This window comes from Cucurbita pepo, chromosome LG20, assembly GCF_002806865.2.
Source record: "Cucurbita pepo subsp. pepo cultivar mu-cu-16 chromosome LG20, ASM280686v2, whole genome shotgun sequence".
Taxonomy (NCBI): Eukaryota; Viridiplantae; Streptophyta; class Magnoliopsida; order Cucurbitales; family Cucurbitaceae; genus Cucurbita; species Cucurbita pepo.
The window spans coordinates 2,341,250-2,362,042 of record NC_036657.1 but is presented as its reverse complement, the minus strand read 5'-3'; the positions used below and the strand labels follow the sequence as shown (position 1 = coordinate 2,362,042).

The 20,793-nt window shown below is 36.9% G+C and overlaps 4 protein-coding genes across 7 annotated transcripts; 2 read left to right on the top strand and 2 right to left on the bottom strand.

Annotated features, from left to right (window-relative positions):
- The first annotated feature begins 245 nt into the window (after positions 1-245).
- LOC111782805 lies at positions 246-6,880 on the top strand. Of its 3 annotated transcripts, none has more exons than XM_023663605.1 (16): positions 246-822; positions 1,789-1,886; positions 1,994-2,101; positions 2,560-2,595; positions 2,810-2,920; positions 3,090-3,173; positions 3,247-3,365; positions 3,501-3,602; positions 4,719-4,835; positions 4,920-4,985; positions 5,241-5,307; positions 5,410-5,463; positions 5,824-5,910; positions 6,034-6,069; positions 6,162-6,197; positions 6,398-6,880. In XM_023663605.1, exons 2-16 carry the CDS (start codon positions 1,827-1,829, stop codon positions 6,533-6,535), a joined length of 1,221 nt encoding a protein of 406 aa, XP_023519373.1. In that variant the 5' UTR covers positions 246-822; positions 1,789-1,826; the 3' UTR covers positions 6,536-6,880. The 3 variants fall into 3 exon arrangements, with proteins under 3 accessions (XP_023519373.1, XP_023519371.1, XP_023519372.1); XM_023663603.1 differs by having other exon boundaries at positions 1,783-1,886; XM_023663604.1 differs by lacking the exon at positions 246-822 and adding an exon at positions 870-1,154 and having other exon boundaries at positions 1,783-1,886.
- Positions 6,881-6,887: 7 nt separating this feature from the next.
- Positions 6,888-9,035, bottom strand: LOC111782804 (PAP-specific phosphatase HAL2-like). Of its 2 annotated transcripts, XR_002813193.1 has the most exons (4): positions 8,434-9,035; positions 7,608-8,295; positions 7,133-7,518; positions 6,888-7,026 (listed from the first exon to the last, which is right to left on the bottom strand). XR_002813193.1 is itself a non-coding variant. In XM_023663602.1 (3 exons), the coding sequence occupies exons 1-3, from the start codon at positions 8,798-8,800 to the stop codon at positions 7,215-7,217; spliced, it is 1,359 nt and encodes a 452-aa protein (XP_023519370.1). In that variant the 5' UTR covers positions 8,801-9,034; the 3' UTR covers positions 6,935-7,214. The 2 variants fall into 2 exon arrangements, 1 of the variants encoding a protein (XP_023519370.1); XM_023663602.1 differs by having other exon boundaries at positions 6,935-7,518; positions 8,434-9,034.
- Positions 9,036-10,597: 1,562 nt separating this feature from the next.
- On the bottom strand, positions 10,598-12,432 carry LOC111783288 (endonuclease 1-like). The gene is made up of 8 exons (XM_023664211.1): positions 12,080-12,432; positions 11,886-11,993; positions 11,739-11,794; positions 11,575-11,658; positions 11,330-11,425; positions 11,169-11,233; positions 11,026-11,099; positions 10,598-10,907 (listed from the first exon to the last, which is right to left on the bottom strand). The coding sequence occupies exons 1-8, from the start codon at positions 12,366-12,368 to the stop codon at positions 10,780-10,782; spliced, it is 900 nt and encodes a 299-aa protein (XP_023519979.1). The 5' UTR covers positions 12,369-12,432; the 3' UTR covers positions 10,598-10,779.
- A 6,502-nt stretch (positions 12,433-18,934) lies between these two features.
- On the top strand, positions 18,935-20,721 carry LOC111782630. Its single transcript, XM_023663413.1, has 2 exons — positions 18,935-19,768; positions 20,194-20,721. The coding sequence occupies exons 1-2, from the start codon at positions 19,153-19,155 to the stop codon at positions 20,586-20,588; spliced, it is 1,011 nt and encodes a 336-aa protein (XP_023519181.1). The 5' UTR covers positions 18,935-19,152; the 3' UTR covers positions 20,589-20,721.
- The last annotated feature ends 72 nt before the right edge of the window (positions 20,722-20,793 follow it).

Sequence of the window (20,793 nt, the reverse complement as noted above, 5' to 3'; positions counted from 1 at the left end):
AAATATTTAAAATTAAAAAAAAAAAAAAAACAAATATGATAAGGAATAATATAATGAAAGTGAGATTGAGAGTGGAGGGAAAAGTGGGTGACAATTAATTGATGGGTAGGTAAACTTTAGATTAAATTACCATAAATATTTATAAAAAAAACCAAAATTAAAATTTTGAATGGGATTTTAAATGGAAACTAGTGTGAAGATGATATGATCCAGCAATAATCGATGTGAATCCTTTGAAATCTAGATTGGATATCTAAGAGTGAAGATTATCCAAATTCATGTTTTGCATTTACTTGGATGGTCTGGGTTTGATTCAGAAGTGGTATGGATTGGAATGAAAGGGGTAATATTGAAAGCAAATATAGATGGGTGGTAAATTTGGTTACCAAATTGGGTTTTTGAAATGGGATGAGATAAAGAAGAGGGGAAAGTGGTGGCGATGGTGAGGTTGCACAGGCAGTGTATGTGATGTGTTGTGGTGTGGAATGACATGCAGAGAAGAGTTAAAGGTGCAAAATGGGAAAGTGTCTTCTTCCCTTGAAACGTGCCGCATCCTACTATTTCGTTCTTCTTCTCTCCACATTTCTTTTTTTCGTCTTTTCTCTCTCTCTCTCTCTCTTGCTCTGTTGCCCTGTCGTTTTTATTTGTTGCTCATCCCATCACTTTCTCTCCTCCCCCTTTTCATGTTTTCTGTGATTCATCACTGTTTTTGATCCATTGGGGGAGGGGACCCTTTGTTGGGTCTAGCCAAGGATTTCTGCTCTTTATATTTGACGCTTCAACTGGAGTTCTACAGCTCTCTGTGACTGCCGAATCTCGGAGGTGAGTTTTTAACCTCTTGGGTATTTTGTATGTGAATCCACTCTGGAAAGATCTGGACCCGGCGGGCATTTTTTGGATTAGGGGTCCCCTTGCATTGTGCGCTCTTTTCTGATTCCATTCTGAATGGAGCACTACTTAAGGATCCAAAGTTTAGGTCTCTAATGGGGACTTCAAGCTTAATCTTTACGTTTTCTTGAGTTTGCTTCCTCTTTCATTTTTTTTCCCCCCTCAATAACGTTAGAATCGGATCTTGTGGAAATTATCGAATGATTTTGTTCATATCTTTAAGCTGAAGTGTTACTTCGCTCCTCCAAAATGAGTCTGGAAATACGGTAGAGCTATTTTCTTCTCTGTGTTCTTCTTCTAGATTTTCTTTTTCCTATGTTTTCTGAATCTCTGACTAGCTTCTCGTCATCTATCTGGGATAGTTGACAATTCGTGGAAAATGGGAGAAATCGCAAGATTCATACGAGTCTGCTACTGTTCCCCTTTCTTAATCCTTATAGATTAGCATCTTAAATGAACTGTGTGTATTATCATAAGATGTAGAATTTTCGTTCTCTGATGCTGCTTATGATTTCGTATGGGAATATATTGCTGGGATCCCCAATGTTTTTTGCTTGCTCGTTTCTATACTCGGACTGTCACTGAATGCATATGAAGTGGATAAGGGAGGTGCAAGCTTCTCATGCTTTGTTTCAATGAAAGTTTATCCAGAATTCTTTTTTCCATATATCTTACTTATGAAATGTTTTGCCACTTGAACTGTAAAACTCATCAAATTTTACTCTTCTCGCTGAACCAACAGAGGGAGACAAAGGGGAGAGGAAGATAAAAGATAATAAAAGTGATATTTCTGCTAAGCAAATGTCATTGAAGAAGAAATTCAGAACCTTATGTGTATTGGGATTATTTTTGCTTGGAGTACTGATGATGGGGTTTTATATTCTTTATGTGTAGTTACAGGGGCCTGTATGTAATCAAGATAGGAGGTTTTGCTGCCTATGAAGCCATCAAAATCATGGGGCATGCTGATCAGAAAAAAGAGTCTATTTTCTGATGGGGTAGGTTTACTGGAATTATGATTTGAACTTTTCAAATAAGATGTGCCCTTTTGCCTATGCAGTGTTTGATTTTCTTGAAGTTTCTTACGCATACGATGGTTGTGCAGGGAAAATGCCACTTCAGAATGAAGCAGCTACAATTTATGGCTGTTATTTGTATTGTAATGCTGTTCATTGTGTACAGAACTACAAATTACCAATATCAACAGACAAAGGTAAGTTTGTTTGGGACATCGGAAATCTGATATTTCTTTAGATATTTTAGTAATATATCCCAGGTGCTTTCTAATATCTTCAACTTCAAGTAAAGATAACACCCCCTTCGGGGCTCAGCCTCCTCGCTGACACATCGCCCGTTGTCTAACTCTGATACCAATTGTAATGGCTCAAGCCAACCGCTAGCAGATATTGTCCTCGCTCTTCCTTTCTGACTTCCCCTCAAGGTTTTTAAAACATGTCTATTAGGGAGAGATTTTCACACCTTATAAAGAATGTTTCGTTCTTCTTTCCAACCGATGTGGGATCTCACAATATTTTTATACACTTCATCCCCTGCTAAAATTTCACCTTTAAGGTTCTCATCGGTAGGGAATAGATCATACATGTGCACAAATCCAGTTTCGTCTTTTAGCTGAAGCTGTAATTTATGTTTTTTTTTTTTTTTTACCTACAGATTGAAACAACCTTGCAACCCTTTGACAACACAAGAGTAAGTTTTTTGTCATTCCTGCTCATGTTTGACCATATTGGTTCCCTCCCTGCCTTCTGTTCCTGGGTTGAAACTACAATTCTCGTGATGATCTAAAATATTTAAATTTTATTCAGTAGTCAATATACTCTGTTGATTCCTCTACTTGCTTGAATAAGGAGCCTTGTAAATGAATGATCACCATCTAAACAAATTCTTTTAAATTTCCCATTAGCTCCTCGGAGAGGAGTATCAAAACTTGGATGGCTTGCCACATGGCATAGTAGAAGCTAGATCCGATTTGGAGTTGAGACCTCTCTGGGAAACTAGCAATTCAAGGTTACAGGTCGGTTTCTATCGCTATTTTGTTTCTTAAGGCTTATACTTGGATGTGTGCTTGTAGTTATCAGTTGATGCTTACCTTGATACTGCTAGGACTTCATTAAGGCCTTTTTTAGCGTTGCTAAAAGATTTAATAATTACTTCTGTTGACATGCTTGGGGTATAAATTTCAGGCTGAGGATTACAGCAACCGCAATTTACTTGCAATTCCAGTTGGCATCAAACAAAAGGACAACGTTGATTCTATTGTGCAAAAAGTATGATCTTCTTATCATTTAACATTAACCATATTTATTGGGATTACTCTATATCTAAGTTCATACATTTCAGTTTCTTCCAGAGAATTTCACAATTATTCTCTTCCATTATGACGGCAATGTGGATGGATGGTGGGATCTTGATTGGAGTAATGACGCGATACATATAGCTGCGCGAAACCAAACCAAGTGGTATGTTTGTCTATCTGCATTTTCCCCTTCTATTTTTTTTCCCACTCTCTTGCTAAGGGTTCTCCAATCATAGATGGACTTAGAATGGCTGCTGTTTGGTTTAAATGGTTTCTTGTCTTTTGTCATTCTCTTCAGGTGGTATGCAAAACGATTTTTGCAACCGGCAGTTGTGTACATTTATGATTACATATTTCTTTGGGATGAAGATTTGGGGGTCGAACATTTTAGCCCGAGAAGGTACAAAAATAAGCTCCGTTCATCTTTTAAAGAAGTCATCAATACTCTCCTTGTTATTTGAATTCGTTCTCTGGGTTGTAGTCGCTGAAGCGTTAATGTCACGTTCCAAGTTTACATGGATTAAAAAACAAAAATGAAGAGTTAGAGTTGGGTCAATATTAATGTTCTATTCTTATTTCCAAGCTTGACCTATAACAGCTCAAGCCCATCGTTAGTAGATATTGTCTTTTTTGGGTTTTCCCTTTCGAACTTCCCTTCAAAGTTTTTAAAACGTGTCAGCTAGGGAGAGGTTCCACACCCTTATGAAGAATGCTTTGTTCCCCTCTCCAACCAATATGGAATCTCACAATCCACCCCCTTCAAGGCCAGCGTCCTCGCTGGGACTCGTTCCCCTCTCTAATCAATGTGGGATCTCACAATCCACCCCTTCGGGGCCCAACGTGCTCGTTGACACACCATCCGGTGTCTGGTTCTGATACCATTTGTAACAGCCCAAGCCCACCGCTAGCATATATTGTCCTCTTTGGGTTTTTCCTTTCGGGCTTCCCTTCAAGGTTTCTACTAGGGAGAGATTTCTACACCCTTATAAAGAATGCTTCGTTCTCCTCTCCAACTAATATGAGATCTCACATGACCTTTCTCAAGGCATACAACAATGTCTGTCTATTACTTATTAGCATTCTTACTTTTAGGAATCTCCCCGGAACTACCTCTCCAACTAATATGAGATCTCACATGACCTTTCTCAAGGCATATAACAATGTCTATCTATTACTTATTAGCATTCTTACTTTTTAGGAATCTCCCCGGAACTAACGTTGAAAAGAATTTAACTTCCGAGGCATTCAAGAGGCCTGGTCTCTTCTCATTCTACTTGGCACTTTCCTAGCTTTCCCCAATGTAGTGCTGTTCCTTTACCTACCGAGTACACACAACTATTTACAACCGCATAACCTTGCTTGATGCTTCTTATATATATATATAAAATAATAATAATAATAATAATAATAATAAATAAAAAAAAGACATAACCTTACTAGACATTGCTATTTGTCTCAGTCTCTCACATTAGGAAGAAATATCTCATTTTTCATCTAAAAACTTTATAAATTTCAGATACCTGGAAATCGCAAAGTCTGAAGGACTGGAAATATCTCAGCCTGCATTGGATCCAAATTCGACTGATATACACCATAGAATTACCATTCGTGCACGAACAAAGAAGATACACAGGTAAAACAGATATTTTAGCTGTACTTCATGAAACACTACTTAATCCACGTCAATTGTTCATCTAACATTTAGTAGTCCATGCAGAAGGGTTTATGATCTCAGAGGTAGTACGAAATGTACAGATAAAAGTGAGGGGCCACCTTGCACTGGGTAAGTGATTGTGTGGATGCACTTAATCTTCTCACAAATGCTATTTGTTTCATCTATTATGATATAACATATTACATTCCTTTTTTACTGTATTTAAACAAATATTCTGGTGCATTAAGCAAAAACAATCCAAGTTTGTGATGTTAATCAAATTAAAACAAGAAATTTATCAAATACAATGACAGGCATGAGTTTTGTCTCTGTTCGCTATCCGTATGGGCAAATGAACTAACTTCTAAAATATTACTATTCTAGATTTGTAGAAGGTATGGCCCCTGTATTCTCGAGATCAGCCTGGTATTGTGCTTGGCATCTTATACAGGTAGTTCTCCTAATCTAATTCACCATTTGAGAGCTACACCTTCTCTCTCTTCCTTCCACACACACCCTCATTTCATTTTAACACGTTATTTCTTTCGTCCAGAATGATCTTGTTCATGGATGGGGAATGGATATGAAACTTGGCTATTGTGCACAGGTAAGGCTTCCATATATTCATCATTTCTTATGTAATAGCTAACCTCACAACCCGATACAAACCTTTATCAGCTCATTGTTTCCAACTGGCATCGGAATGTTCTATCCTAGTTTCAAAATTACATGTGCTGATGGTAACTTGGATATCAGAATTGAAAATTTATAAGCAAAGGAAAGAACCAAACTCTGCCCTTTACTGATAATGAAGGCCCTTACTGGAAGACTATACAAGCTTTTCCTGTTGTTTCACTGAGAAGGCTGACACTGCTTAAAATGAACAACTAGGGGACTTAAGAAACTGCCATCTCCTTTATCATTTCATCTTTCATTTTGAAATGTGCTTAAGTAACTTGTTCTGCAGGGTGATCGCACCAAGAAGGTGGGAGTAATTGATAGTCAGTATATTGTTCACAAAGGCATACAGACTTTGGGTGGAGGTGGAAGCAAGGTAATTTGCATTGCTCACTTTAATTTCCGTTGTATGATTTGTGTAGTCTGTGTCACATCATTGGTGTTCTCGATGTGCTTAATTTCACTCTTCCGCCATTAAATTTTCCTCTTCATTTTACAGTCTAGGCCTTCTTTGAAAGCTGCAGAGTTTGCAAAGGTAACCATTGAAAATTTCTTTATGTCCGTGATGCTTGTCTATTGAAATCTTATTTAAATCTCGTACTTTTTTTTTTTTTTTGTTTGACTCAGAAACCTAGCCTGCCACCAGCTGATGTTCGAACAGAGGTTAGACTTTTCGCCCGTCACTTATCAGAACCAAGATTACCTTCTCATTTCCAGTTCCAATACATACACAATCACTTTTTTATCACATATAATAGCTTATTTCGCAATGGGGTTGGTTGCATTGTGTGCTGACCATATTGATCTTTATTTGTTCGAACTTGAACTCATTTAGTGTTGATGCTTGATATGAACTTGAGCAGATAAGGAGGCAATCGACATGGGAACTTCAAATCTTCAAAAATCGATGGAACAAAGCGGTAGCAGAGGACAAGAGTTGGGTCGATCCATTTAAAAAAAAAATCATTGAAAAATTGACCAAAGATGAAGAAGGAACATGAAAATGCGGCCGGCATTGGTATTCAACAAGCAAGGATCCTATCTGAGCTTGATCTGGATCAGGGTTGTACTTCCTTTCAACACATGTTATCATTGTCATACTGCAATTGTTGTGGTAGTCCATCCTATTTTTTTCATTATTGAGCGTTCAGTTTTGCCCCCACAGATGGGTTTCCTTTTGTATGTAAACTGTGTAGCTTCCCCCCCCAGAGCAGAAGGAAGAAAGTGAGTGAGGAGAAGAAAATAAGGAAAAGAAAGATCAATATGTAACTACTGGTATAGTTGTAGTACTGATCATACCTTATGTACTTGGAAGAGAATATCACTAAATCCTTGGGAAACTGTAAGCGAATCCGTCCAACTGGTCTGTTTTTTATATGATATATACACAATCAAATGGCTTTGTTCTTATGAGTATTATTTTTCATATCAATATTGACTGAGTTTGCTGTTTGAGGTTATTGTTTGAAACTAACACTTGAGCAGGAAGAGGCTGCAAAAGAGAGTATAAGGCTTCCTCCAGACTAAAGATTTAAGCAGGGTTTTTACAAGAAATACAAGCTTGTACTGAATAATAAGAAAGTTTCTGTGGAACTCACATGTACCAAAAGTTGCAGTTGAAACCAAACTTTGCTTCTTCTTCTTCTTCTTCCCCCTGTTACCATACAAGAAGCCATAATATCATAGGCAAGAGGAGTTCCAGCTTGCGTCGACTGCTCTGATTATTTTGTCATGAAGGTTGGCTCCAGCGCAAGCGATGACTCCTCGGTCGAGGCCTTCCAAATACATACCTTTTGAGAAGTTGAGTGGACGGCCTCTTGCATCTGTGACTACACCACCAGCTTCTTGTATGATAACCACACCGGCTGCATGATCCCATATCTTCTCCTTGTAACCAGCCCTTGCAAACTTCATGAAGATTTCAGCATCACCACGGGCTATGGCTGCATATTTCACCATGCTGTACACTCTCAATGGTTGGTTCCTACACTCAAAACACGACATGTTATCGTTTTCTTTTAGCTTAACTCAGACCCCTTGAAATGCCTAAACAGAATAGAAAATCATATGTACCTAAGTCCAACGCTATGAGCAAGCCCTGCAGTAAATGAATGGCTTGAATTTGCTTTCTCAACTGGTTCACAGAATGTAGCCAATGCTGGATCATCAATGGAGGATACTTGAATTGGTATAGCAGAGTTAGGCCATACCAATTTCTTAGTTTCATGAACCAGTGGTTGCATCCAAGCCTCACCGCTACCTTTCTGGGCATAAATCACACAACCTTTGTCCCAAGAATCTGATGTTGCAGCTGATAATTTGGTTATGATTCTATGGTAGCGAGGATGGTAACATAGCCATTCCTTTCTCATTGGGTAATTAGGACACCCCAGAACCCCCAGCACCACTTCTCCATCTTCTATCAATGCTAGAGCTATAGCATATTGATCCCCACGTATAAACCCCAAGGTGCCATCCACAGGGTCAAGTGTCCAAAATTTTCCAGTTGAACCGCCGGAAGAGTTGCATCGGCTGATGGCTTCGAGCACCTCGGAAGAACAGAGGGTTCCTTCTGGATTTTCCAATCCAAAACGATGTGCCTCACAAAGACACTCATTTACAGTTTCCACAACAGCTTTCAACAATCGGTCTGCCCCAGGCTTGGAAAGAGTCTGAACATCCTCCTCAGCAACAATTGATACATTTTTACTTCCAAAAGATTTTGACAGAATCCAGCTGATAATTGCCTGAACGCTCCAATCTGTTCGAGAAAAAATTCCAATACTAGAACGCTATATATGTCTACCAACAAAAAGGATGAACGCAACGCAATAGACAATCGAAACCCATTTCTTAAATGGATGAGTAAAGCACAAAGAAGAGAAAACAATGAAATTACCAGCTACAGTAACAGGGGAATTGTCATCCTTGGCTTGAATTTGGGCATTGTTCTTAAGCAAGTTGCTCTGAACTCTTTGACAAAGAAAGCAAGCCATCTGAACAGCTCCGACGGCGACTTTAAGTTCTTGAGAAAGTGATTCCGACCCAGAAACCAAAGGACCGACCCTTTTCTGGTCTTCCATTATGGACGAAGATGAAGAAACAGACGAATAGGTTCGATTAGGGGAAGAAGTATGGATGTGGGTGGAAGGGAAGAAGAAGGAACATTTAAAACCTGCATAGTTGGGTAAGGAAGTACTGCTCCTTCCGCTCAAACCGAACCCATGTGGAAGTTTAGCAGCCAAATTTGCAGTATATAAGGGCATAATAGCAGTGGATTGTAGAGATTGGTGACGTTTCAAGTTGGAAGGGGGAGGAATTGAAAAAAGAGGGGAAAACGCAAAGGAAAAGGACGGATTGAAGGAGACGGTAAGATGAGTTTAATGGGTTAGGTACTTATAGTTTCATACTTCACCTCTTTAATGGCTAATATTGCAGAGCTTTATTGGAAGAACAGAGAAATTTCCGACGAATTAGTGTGATCCGTTGCCATGAACGCTCAATTGGAAACACACAACCCACCTTCAACATGCAACTCTTACATCATGCTTACCCTAATAATTTTTTCTTTTTTCTTAATTGAATTGAAGCGAAAAAAACAAATTTTGCAACAGAATTTCCATATGAATTATGGATTAAGAATTGTTTCACACCCGATTCTACCTCGGTCGAAGAAAGAAATGAAACATTCATTAGAGACGTTCCCACAATTCACTCGTTAGTGCCCTAGTTGGTAGATATAGTCTACTAAAAAGAGTTTTTCACATTCTTGTAATAAACGTTTAATTCTTCTCTTTCACTCATGTGAGATTTTCGTCCTTCTCCAATTCATGTAGGATCTTACACGAAACCTCTATTTTTTTTTTTTTAATATTTGCTAGTGTTAGTTTAGTCTCTTTACTGTCTAATTATTATGGCGTTGAGTTCAAAATTAGGTCCAAAAACAACCCCAAAGATACATCTATATCCNTTTATGTTACCCACCAAATTTGTTGTAACGTGTTTATACTACAAACCAAAATCGAGAGTGCTCGTCATATATCGAAGAATTTTTTCACGGTAATTAAATGAGCTTCACATGACTTGTTTATAATCTGAGCAACAACACCAATAGAACAAGAGATGTAATTAAACTACCAACAAGTAGTCGAAAAAGATCGATTTTGACGTATATGATCAATAATCAAAAGAACCAATAAACTCGTTGAATGAATATACATGTCATAATGTGAACCCACGAAATTTAAGATATTAATCAATCTTATCATCATACAATGTCTTCTCAAAACATCACACATAAATTGAAATTCGTAAAAACAAAACTATAAAGTTGTTCAATAAAAATATCACGATTCAACCCTCCATAAAGATATTCATTAAATAATAGTGGAGATAGAAAAAATAAAAAAAAAATTAAGTGTGTATAATAAAGATTATACAGCATAAATTCGCGGTTCTAATAAAAACAAAATAAAGAATAAATACTGATTTCTTTTTTTGGAAAGAGATATAAGAAATAGAAAATAATATAAAAAGGGGTGCAACACNCTTGAATATAATAAGTGGATGGAAATGCCCATCACTCAATCTTTTCGAAATATCTTTTATAAAATTCCTTCCTTAAATAAAAAAATAACTCGATGAAATATCTTTGAATACTCAACTAATATAAATTAAAATGATTGGATTAATATATTTATGAGTTATTTTTTATTATTATAAATGAATTATAAGGTACTTAATAGAATTAATTAATAAAAAGATGAGTCATGATGAGCTCAAAATGGTATGCTTTTAACCCTTTTTAGCTTATGTTATGATTACATCGGAACAACCTCACTCCCTTCTTTTCATGGTGTTATATTTATCCTAAAGTTCATTACGTATTTTTATAAAGGAATATACAGATTGAAACAACAAAGAACTCGAGAGATCCCAGCGATACATCATAATTTACACTAACTCCAGTAACAATTAGATCGAAGTAATCGACAAAGTTCTCCCCGAAACAACCTTACTTTCACTTTCTTTATTGAAATTAAATAAATAAAGGCTTCCAGTACTCGAAAGAATATTTATATAATTTTTTAAATTAAGTGGATATAGTAATGATTTGACTAAACTATATATTATGTACATTAAACTATTTAAACTAAAGTTATGAAAATTATGAATAAATCGCTATGGTCAAACTATGTGAACTATTACAATTATTGGCTAATATTAAAATGCGTTGTCAAAATAATCAAATTGAGGAGCCGAATCCTCCTTTAGGGTTTTCAGAAAAAACCCGGTTCAAAAGCATGGCCAACCGGACCCCACCTTTAGCCAATCGTTCCATTACAATTGGCAACCTTGAATCGAAGTAATCCTCTGCCGACATAAAACGACATTAATTAGGGTTTTCATTTTTTTTTTAATAAAAAACTAATTTTTGTTTAAAAGTTTCTTAAACTTGATTAATGATATTATTTACTTGTTAATTACATACCTGACAAAGTCATGCCAGCTTCAACTCCTTCGTATGCCCACGAGCAGGCTAATTTTATACTCTCCTCAGCCCAACTAATTTCACACACAAAAATTAATAATAATAAGCATCATTAAAATAAGTAAATAAATAAAAAAACATACTTGTTTATGCATGAATTAACATTAACACAACGCTCCCATGTCGGAACATCATCGCTCCAAATTCCCTGTCAAAATTGAAACTTTATATTAAATAAGTAATAATAATAATAACTTATAAACTTATTTTAGGGTAATTAATGGAAAATAATTGTATTAATTACATGGGTTAAATTCCTCTGTAGGTCTTCTAGGAGGAGGCCTGTGTCCTTGTCGTAGTAATCTGCCAGGGCTGTAACAATAATTTCCCTATCCCATACCTGCATCCCTCCAATTTTCTTTTATTATTATTATTATTATTATTATTATTAAATAACAAAAATTACTTTTTATTTTTTATTTTTTTAAAAAAAAATTAACTGGAAATTCGACAAGAATTACTTGTAATTAATATGTGTTTAGGTCTTACATGGTGCAGGTTGGACTTGTGGCGGTACCACCGTAACTCTATGGTGTTCCCTCCCTCATCGCTCGTGAATCCCACGTGCAGTGGCTGAAAATTAATAAATTAAAAAATTAATTAACATTAACATAATTAATTAAAATTAACATTTTCTTTTTCAATAACTTTACCTGATGAATATCCCCAACGAAGTGCGATAAAAACAGTAACGCTTCCGTCAAGTTATCTGCAAAAACCAATAAAGAAAGAAACCGCCGTCTTTAAATATATTCTCGGACCCGGGTCGGTTCGGGTCGGGTCGGGTCTGGGTGACTTACTTTTAGCGTCGGGGCCTTGTTTTGGGATGGCAGTGAGTTGAGTGGTGAAATTCCGAATGGCACCGGCGACGCACATGTTGAGCTGGGCGGCAGTGTTATGGCAATCCCCTGAAGAAAAGGCAGCGTTTTAATTGAGTAATGGGAAGAAGAAGATTTTTGGTTTTACAGGAAAAGGAGAAGGAGGAGGGAGATACTTTTGTAGAGGAAAGAACAGGCATTGTCCGGCGTGTTGATGTAGTGAAGGGGACTGGTCCACCGGTATTTAGACCAGCGTCGGATTTGGTCAGCCCATACACACATCGCCGAGAGATTCCCGCCGGCGCTTTCAGGTAGCAGAGCTTGAACTGCCTCTGTTGCCTCTGGATTCAGGAGCTCCTGGGCAATTTGACATGTTAGGACATGGCCTTCTTTGCTCCATCCTTGAGAATTAGGCAGGAGAAGGAAGGTAAAACAGAGCAAAACCAGAAATCTAAAGAGCCACATTTTTGTTCCAGATCAATGGCGAACGGAAAGTTGGGCTATAAATATAAATATATGCAGATAAAGACACGCAGGTGTATTGTATTGTAATTGTATAATTGTTATTATTATAAGAGGTGTTGTTTGAGTGCAAGCAATTGGGTTGAAATATTGGCTCATTTTTAAAGCACCACAAGCCTGTGACGCCAAGCAAGTTGGGGGAATTTTATTAAGCCCTCAAACAGATGCTCACTAGTTTTGCTTTATCTTTAAGAGTTGTCGATCATACTCAAAATCTGAGTTTAATCTTGACTTAGAAGGATATGCTTAGCATATACAAGTCAAGTCCAACGTTGTTTGTTGGGAGTTGAGGGGAAGGAAAAGAGGCTCCTAACTAAGATAGTTTGTCTCACCTTTCAAACAATTGAGAATAAAGTGGCGAACAACTGCGTAACGCGTGAGAATCTATCGAACTATTCGGACCAAATCCTGAATCAAGCAAAAAAGTGTTGTGTTGATGAGCCTGCATAGTATTAGGTCGTTGGTTAGGTAAAAGCTGACCAAATAATGATGCTTAGCTGATCCTTTCGGATGATCAGCCACACTGGGACTAAGACACAGCTGAGACTCCTACGAGGGGTTAGACAATGGGCAAAAGCTCGATCCAGCAATATCACGTGAGTGAAGAAGGGCAATGTCGCTTGTAAAGCTCTTTCATTGAGTGCACGATCATGACAAGACTCTAGGAAGAAACCCTAACTAACTCCGTGCCTACGGTAAGACAAGGTGGGAGGGGAGGGGGCTGTTGGAAGATGAAAGTCTCATGTCGACTAATTTAGGGAATGATCATGGGTTTATAAGTGAGGAATACTAACTCCATTGGTATGAGGCCTTTTGGGGAAACCCGAAGCAAGCTTATGCTCAAAGTGGACAATATCAGAGAGTTGTGTTCTTCTATGGGCACTCAAACATGAAATGAAGCATTAAGAATATTTTTTATAATTTAATTAATGATATCTACTTTTTGTTTTCAAAATTAAAAAAAAAAAACATTTTTTAAATACTTTTAATTAATAAAAGTTTGATCTAGAATAAATGTGAAATTCATAGTAAAAAAATAATGGAAAAACAATCTTAATTTATATTAAAAATAATTAAATCCCTAAAACAAAATTGTGTGATACACCAAATTGTGCTGAAATTAGTCTGACAAAACTTCCATAAATTTTAATGGTTAAAAAAAAAGTCAGATTAAAATTTTTGTATTAAAATTTACCATCACTTGCCAATCATGGTACCGCTGCTGAACAATTTCTGGGTCAATCTCCTTCGTCTTCCCCATTCTCTGTAATTTGATCGGCGCGCCACTCAGGGGCAACTTTCCGCTGTAAAGGAGCAGAACCAACTGCAACGAACCATTCCGATTCGAAGTGAGTAATCAAAACCTTTTATCTTATCTATTCATATTAACTACAACTTCGGCTAGATCGCAACGAATCTGAAAGTCTAGGCTAGTTCTCAGCTTCCGTTGGCCCCTCACCCCCAAAATCCCAAATACTGATCGCCGAAAGTGAAACCTTCCTGGATTTTGCGTAATTTCTTTAACTTTGCCCTGCAAATTGCTTTAAATTATCCATAAGCTCGAAACCGAGAATTTGCAGCTGTACGGTGTATATTCTCCAAGGGCATAAATTTGCGTTTCTATTTGTTTCTGCAGTTCAGATTGTTTATGTTGATAGCACATGTTGAGTTATTTTAAGAACGCAAATAGCCATAATTAGTAATTAGGTTGAACGGTATTTGTTATTGCTGATTCTAGGAACTGTTTTCCCAATATCATTTAGAAATCAAGTTAAAACGACCGTATATGGCATTTAGCTTAATATAAGTATATTGATTTTCCTATGTTCTTTTTGCAGATTCTTCCATAGGTTTTCTTTCTTCTGTGGAATAATGGATTTCGCCACTTTATCCACTTTGAATCCTGAACAGCTGACTGTATTAGGATCTGGATTCTGCGTGATGTTGACAATGCATTACACCGTGCAGTTATTATCTCAGCATCTCTTTTACTGGAAGAACCCTAAGGAGCAAAAGGCCATAGTTATTATTATATTAATGGCTCCCTTATATGCACTTGACTCATTTGTGGGTTTGCTACATATCAAGGGGAGCAAGGAATTCTTCATGTTCTTAGATTCTGTTAAGGAATGTTATGAAGCTCTGGTGAGTTTTTTCAACATGGTTTAATTTCACTTTGCCCTGTGCCTACTCAAGTTGAGTTAATAGTAATTGCCTCTTGCCTGTATGTNAAGGCATTGTTTGGAGTTCCAACTTTATTTTGAGCGCATGTTTCTGTCTGCCCTTTTGCCTATACCAGTTTTTTCCCCATGTATTTTTTACTTTTCCTTAAATTATGGGTGCTGAAGGTAATGTGCAACCAACTTATGTCAGATAACCCGTTGACAAAGATTTGTAACGAATTTTTAGCACTGATGCAAATTCACTCGAGTCAGTAGGATACAGAATTTTGTTATTTTCAGCAGAACCTAGTTTTTCCCAATAGTTTCATCCATTGTCGGTATATATACTTTTGGCATCTAATTGTTTTAATTTGTCTCTATTCTCTGAATTCCCACATGTATTGTTAAGGAATATGAACAATTTCCCGTCTTCTGTCCTTCATTGAATTCGTTTCCGTAATTATGTTACTGTTCATACTTCATATTGACATGCCATCCACTATTCAGGGTGTGGTGCTAGATATACTTGTTGCACTGGGCATTATTGGGTCAACCCACATCTGGTTAGACGTTGAGCAAGTCGAAGAGGCGTTCCAGAACGTGTTGATATGTTTAGAGATGATTGTGTTCTCTGTTTTTCAGCAGTATGCCTTCCATGTTGGACCTTACAGTGGAGAAGTTGAAAGAAAACTGAAAATGAAAAAGAACGATTAACGCTGGAAGTAGGTTTGATGAAAATCTTTGACAGAGAAATGAGTTGAAGTTAGTGTTTGATGAGTGTTCCATGTCTGAACGGTATTTATGAACCTTGTGGAAGATCTGTTCTTTGCTCACTTTCAGTCTGGTTGTCTTCAACAGAAGTTGAAAAATGTGTAATCAAGGAAGCAGAATCGAGACTAGACAATTCTTTTGTTGAATTCGTGGAAATGGCCTTTGAACCATCCGTGGCCACCGACGTAAGAAAGTCTAGTGGGTGTTAAGGATCACGATCCTCCACAATTGTAATATGGTATGATATTATCCACTTTGAGTCTAAACTCTCGTAACTTTATTTTTAGTTTTTCTATAAGAGCTCGTACAGATAGAGATAGTGTTAAATGGAGTCTACCCCTACCCCTAATCATCCAGAGGAATTAGTAAACTAAAACCTAAAATTAGGTCAGAGATGGGAAGAATTAATCTCAGCTGGCGGGGAATATACTCCCGTGGCACTGACACGGACACGCGTCAGTCAATGGAAGCATGGACGGTGGGTCAGTTACGGCGGCAGTGTAATAGAAATAACTAGCTGGACAGGACCATCTACTTTGACGCCCCAAAAATAATAATTATTAATTTTTTTAAAACTCTTTTAATAATTTCCACATTTCGCCATTCGTGCCAGTTTCGTCCCCGGATAATGCTCCCTCAATCTCATCCGACGTGTTGTCACTGTCCATCTTCGTTGACAATTTTACCGGCAACCGGGTTTATTGGGATTGTCGGTATGTTTTGTACTGCCATCTTTCAGCGGTTTGGTTAACAAACTGTTTGTCCTTTTGTTTCGATTTAAACTGTTTGTCCTTTTTAAATATTAATTTACCTAATTACCAATTAACGTTAGCTTAATGAACAAGTAATTAAGTCAACCTGAAAGTCCAAACAGTTAATCCAAAATTAAAGTCGGTTGCTTCCATTTAAACGCGTAAAACATCAATTAACTTCATAAATTAAGTGATTAGATAAACATTTTGGTGTCAAATCATTTTGATTTAAAAAAATGCCTTTATTTTGGACCCATCAATTTTGGAGCAGATTCCGACATATCCCGCTCGACCACAACATTTTCATAATAAATATACATGTAGTTTTCACTTTTTTTTTTTTTTTCTCATTTATTATTTTAATGTTGTTACAATTAATGCATGTAGTTGAATTTTCAAAAGGAAAATATATATTTTCACACTGTTTCAATATACATATATTTAATTCCATTATAGTATTTTTAATATTTACTATGAATTTTTATTTTCATTATTTATATATGAAAAATCTTAAAGGGAAAATTTTAACCATTAAAATGTGTTAGAAATTTATTTATTGCGTCATTAAATGGGGTCACAGAAATAGGTTAACATGGTTTTTTAAATATATTTATTAATTGTAAAGGTTTGAATAATGAATAATGAGATTGAACAATAACAGCAAAATTATTTGTTTAATCTAATCTTAATATTTCATTTAAGGTATGGTAGAAAGTGTTTTGTTATTATATATTAACAAGGCATTCCCTTTTAATTAATCAAAATTATTTGTTTAACCTAATCTGACCGATTGAGATGATCTCCAATACGTGTAAATTCATTAACATTTTAATATAAAAGTCAACATTCTTCGAGGTTGACTTGAATGGACTTAACTAATTAACATGGCCCACGTGTACTTTCTTTTTCCTTTTTCGGTGAATATTTTTAATTTTGATTAATTAAATCGTTGTATAATACACATTTTCAATTTTTAATGGTGAGTCTTGTTCCTCATTTAAATTATAGAAATGGTAGGTATTTCTTAATCTTGCATTTTTACTTTGGGAATTATATTCTTTTAACTTGACTCATCACTACAGCACTAGATGTCTGCATTTAGTTNAATTTATAAAATATCATCAAACATAGAATTAATCCAAATTAAATACACTTAACTTTTAAGTTTATAGAATCGAGTCACTGGTAATAAAAGCATGTCTTATTGGTACGTGGAGATATTTTTCACTACTTCAAGGCAAGTAGGTAATATGTTCGTATTACAAGTGATGATCCTGAACTTTCCTATGCCGTTGTCGCCGGAACAATTTCTAATGGTTGCTTCTAGGTGGATTGTGGTGCTACCATTTCTTTAGGATACCTTTCGGCTTCAGCTAAAACTATTTCCGTTTCGTTTTTATAGATATTCAGGTTTGTACGGTAGCTCCACTTTGAATACGGAATGAACTTTGTTAGCTGAGTGGAGTTATAGTAGACAAATCTATAAAGGAAGGACAGTTGATCGCATTTGGCGCGAAAACCACATACCGGGAGTTCTTTACTCCCTCAAGACTTGCTTCTTATTTTGTTTTTCTTCCTTCATTCATCCCGTTTTATATCAATAGGGAGCTACGAGTAAGGTAGCTTCACTTTAGAAAGATAAGAAACTAACGGGTCATTTTTTCCTTGATCACTTAACTCATGAGCCCAACTTTTACAACCCCTCATATGCAGCATATGAGCGGATCTTCACTAAAACCTGGCACTTTTTGGCAGATGGATAAAGCCCTTCACTTAAACATAAAAACAAAGAAAGCTGCATGAGAATATCGAGGTCAGCAGTTATTGGATTCAAATTTTAAATCTTGATTCGAATCCTATAAGACGATGCTTTCTCGCATGCAAAATTCATGCATTTATTTATATTAAATGTTCAGGTCGATTATCCAATGAATCTAATAATTAGAAAATATGGTGAATATAAGAATGATTAAATAAATCGATATAAATAAAATATATAAATACTTCCAAAGAGGTAAATCAACAAGAAAAAGAAAAAAGGAAAAGAAAATTATGAATCTGACATCTTTAAAAAAGTTTTTATTTTTATTTTTAATAAAGAAGAAAGCTTATCCACTGAATGCATAGAATTGAATGAAGTCCGTGGTCGGCAGGGAAGGTCGTGTGCGGTGGCGGAAGCAGTGGCACATGTGTGATGGCGGAGGAAGGCCATGGCGGAACCGGTGGGCCACCGCTTCAGGATCCTGGAACAGCCACCGGGAGTAACGGTCAATTAAACGACCGTTGAGGTTGGGGATATCTTTATGAATATACTAAAATAATATATATATATATATAAAAAGGTGTTGGCTGAGGTTGTAAAATGGCTAAAATGGCAGTAAAGCGTAACTTTAAGACCAAGTTGTGGCTGCCCATCTGTAATTAATAATTCAAAAGATGGCCACCAAATTTGTTATCATAATTTCAAAGCTTTATTATATTCATTATTATTTTTTATTGAATAAATATGTTATTTATATTTATAACCTATGGTTTTATTATCAAGATTACTCTTATATATATGATGGCATATAATTTATTTACTTTTGTTTTTAATATTTGAAAACATATGGCTCCACGTTCATATTAATCTTTATGGATTTTAATGGTTCTTTAAATGAACAAATAAATAATTAAATATCTCTTTTTATGACACCATCACTTCAATGCTTCTCTTTATTTATTTTGTTTCCACTTCTTTAAATTCTGGGCCACCCTTAAACCGCTTGGATTATTTGACCCAATTCAACACTCCACGTACTTTCTAGTTCTTCATTATCACCCGTCCATCTTTCCCCAGCTCATTCCCAATGTCTAATCCAACGGCTCATATTCCGTTTCAAACCGTGTCCCTTCACTCCGTTCCTATATATATGAATTGCGAACCGAACGATAAGCCCACACCACATCTGCACTTCGAATAAGGACACTCTGAGTCTTTTCATCTACGACCGGCTACATCACCGGCGAAGTTTCAGATAACTACTACAAACAAGAAGGAAAATGGCATGGTTGCTCTCTTTGAAGGCTTTATTGATGTCGGCCGGAGTTGTTTCCTTGGCTCTGGCTCTGAAGGTCTCCGTTCCTTTGGTTGTTGAGTTTTCCGTTCTTTATGTGCCTCTGATTTGGAACTCCATGATTTCTTGCCTGAGGCCTCCTTACATTTACATTATCATCAACGGCATCATCATCTCCATCGTCGCCTCCTCGCGCTTCAACCAGAAGGAAGCCGACGCTTACGTTGGGATTCCTTCTGCAAATAACGTTCCGGAGGATATCGGATACAGGGAGATTGTTTCGGATTTCACTACTGTAGAATCGCCGGCGGTTTACGAACAGAGAGATGAACTGATTGTTTCGGAAGTGAAGGCTATCGATGCAATAGATTCGCCGATTGAAGAAGTAATTGTTCCGGAAGTGAAGGCGGTGATCTTACCGAGAGAAGAAGTAATTGTTCCGGAAGCGATTAGCTCTGTTGAAGCTGAAGCAGAGGATGAGGACAAATTCATCATATCGGCCAATCCGATCTGGAACTCGCCGGAGAGGATGAGATTTCCAGAGAAACCACTCGTTTCTTCCAGATTCAGCCACCGTAAATCGGCGAAATCGAGTCCTGAAGGTAATGATTAATCGATTTCATATCAATTTCATATCAATTTCGCAATTCTTTTAAAAACTGCAAGCAAGCATTAGGTTACCTAGTAATTAATTTGATAAACAGTGAGAATCAAACTCGAACAACTTTTTGGTCGGCGTCGGGGAGAAATAGCCGGCGCTGTAGTCAGTTTCTTTACGTCTCTTTTACGCTATGAAATAAAAATCAACTTTGGCATGTCATAAATGAACAGAGACTGACTATAACCATACAGCTACCACTTGCGTTGTGCAATGTGAGCGTCGTTTTCACGCACAAATTTACAAACAATAAGAAAGGGCAAAAGGCCAAACACAGCCATAAGGATTGTTAGGTCCAAAATTTCTCATAACGGATAAACAATAAAATATTCTGATCGCCGATCTGTTTACCGGTGAAATCTGTTTCAGGCGGAAAGGCGTTGGGAGTAATATCGAAGGCGAAACGGCACGAGACGCTAGAGAACACGTGGAAGGCGATAACGGAAGGCAGAGCAATGCCGTTGAGCAGGCACATGAAAAAGTGCGAGACGTGGGAGAATCACTACCGTCAGATTAGCGCCGGCGAGGTCGAGTCGTCAGCGGTGAAGAAATCGGAGACTTTCAAGGATCGGACGAATCAGGCATTGACGCCGGTGAATGCGTCGGCTCAGGCGATGAAGCTGAGGAAAGAGCCGTCGATGAATCAGGACGATTTGAACCGGCGAGTGGAGGATTTCATAAGAAGGTTCAACGAGGAGATGAGGTTGCAGAGGGAGCAGTCGTTGAAGAAGTACTGGGAGATGGTGAATCATGGAGATAACTGAATTTACAGTCTCTTTTGGAAGCTTTTCTTCCTTTCTGGTAAATTTTGATTGGTCCAAATATACAAAATTAATTACTTTATTTTTATTTGTAAAAAAAAATTAAATCATAATTATAGAAGGTGTCCTATACTAGCTACTTAGGTTTTGTATTAAGTTTTTTTTTTTTTTTTTTTTTTTTTTTTTTTTTTTTTTTTTTTTTTTTTTT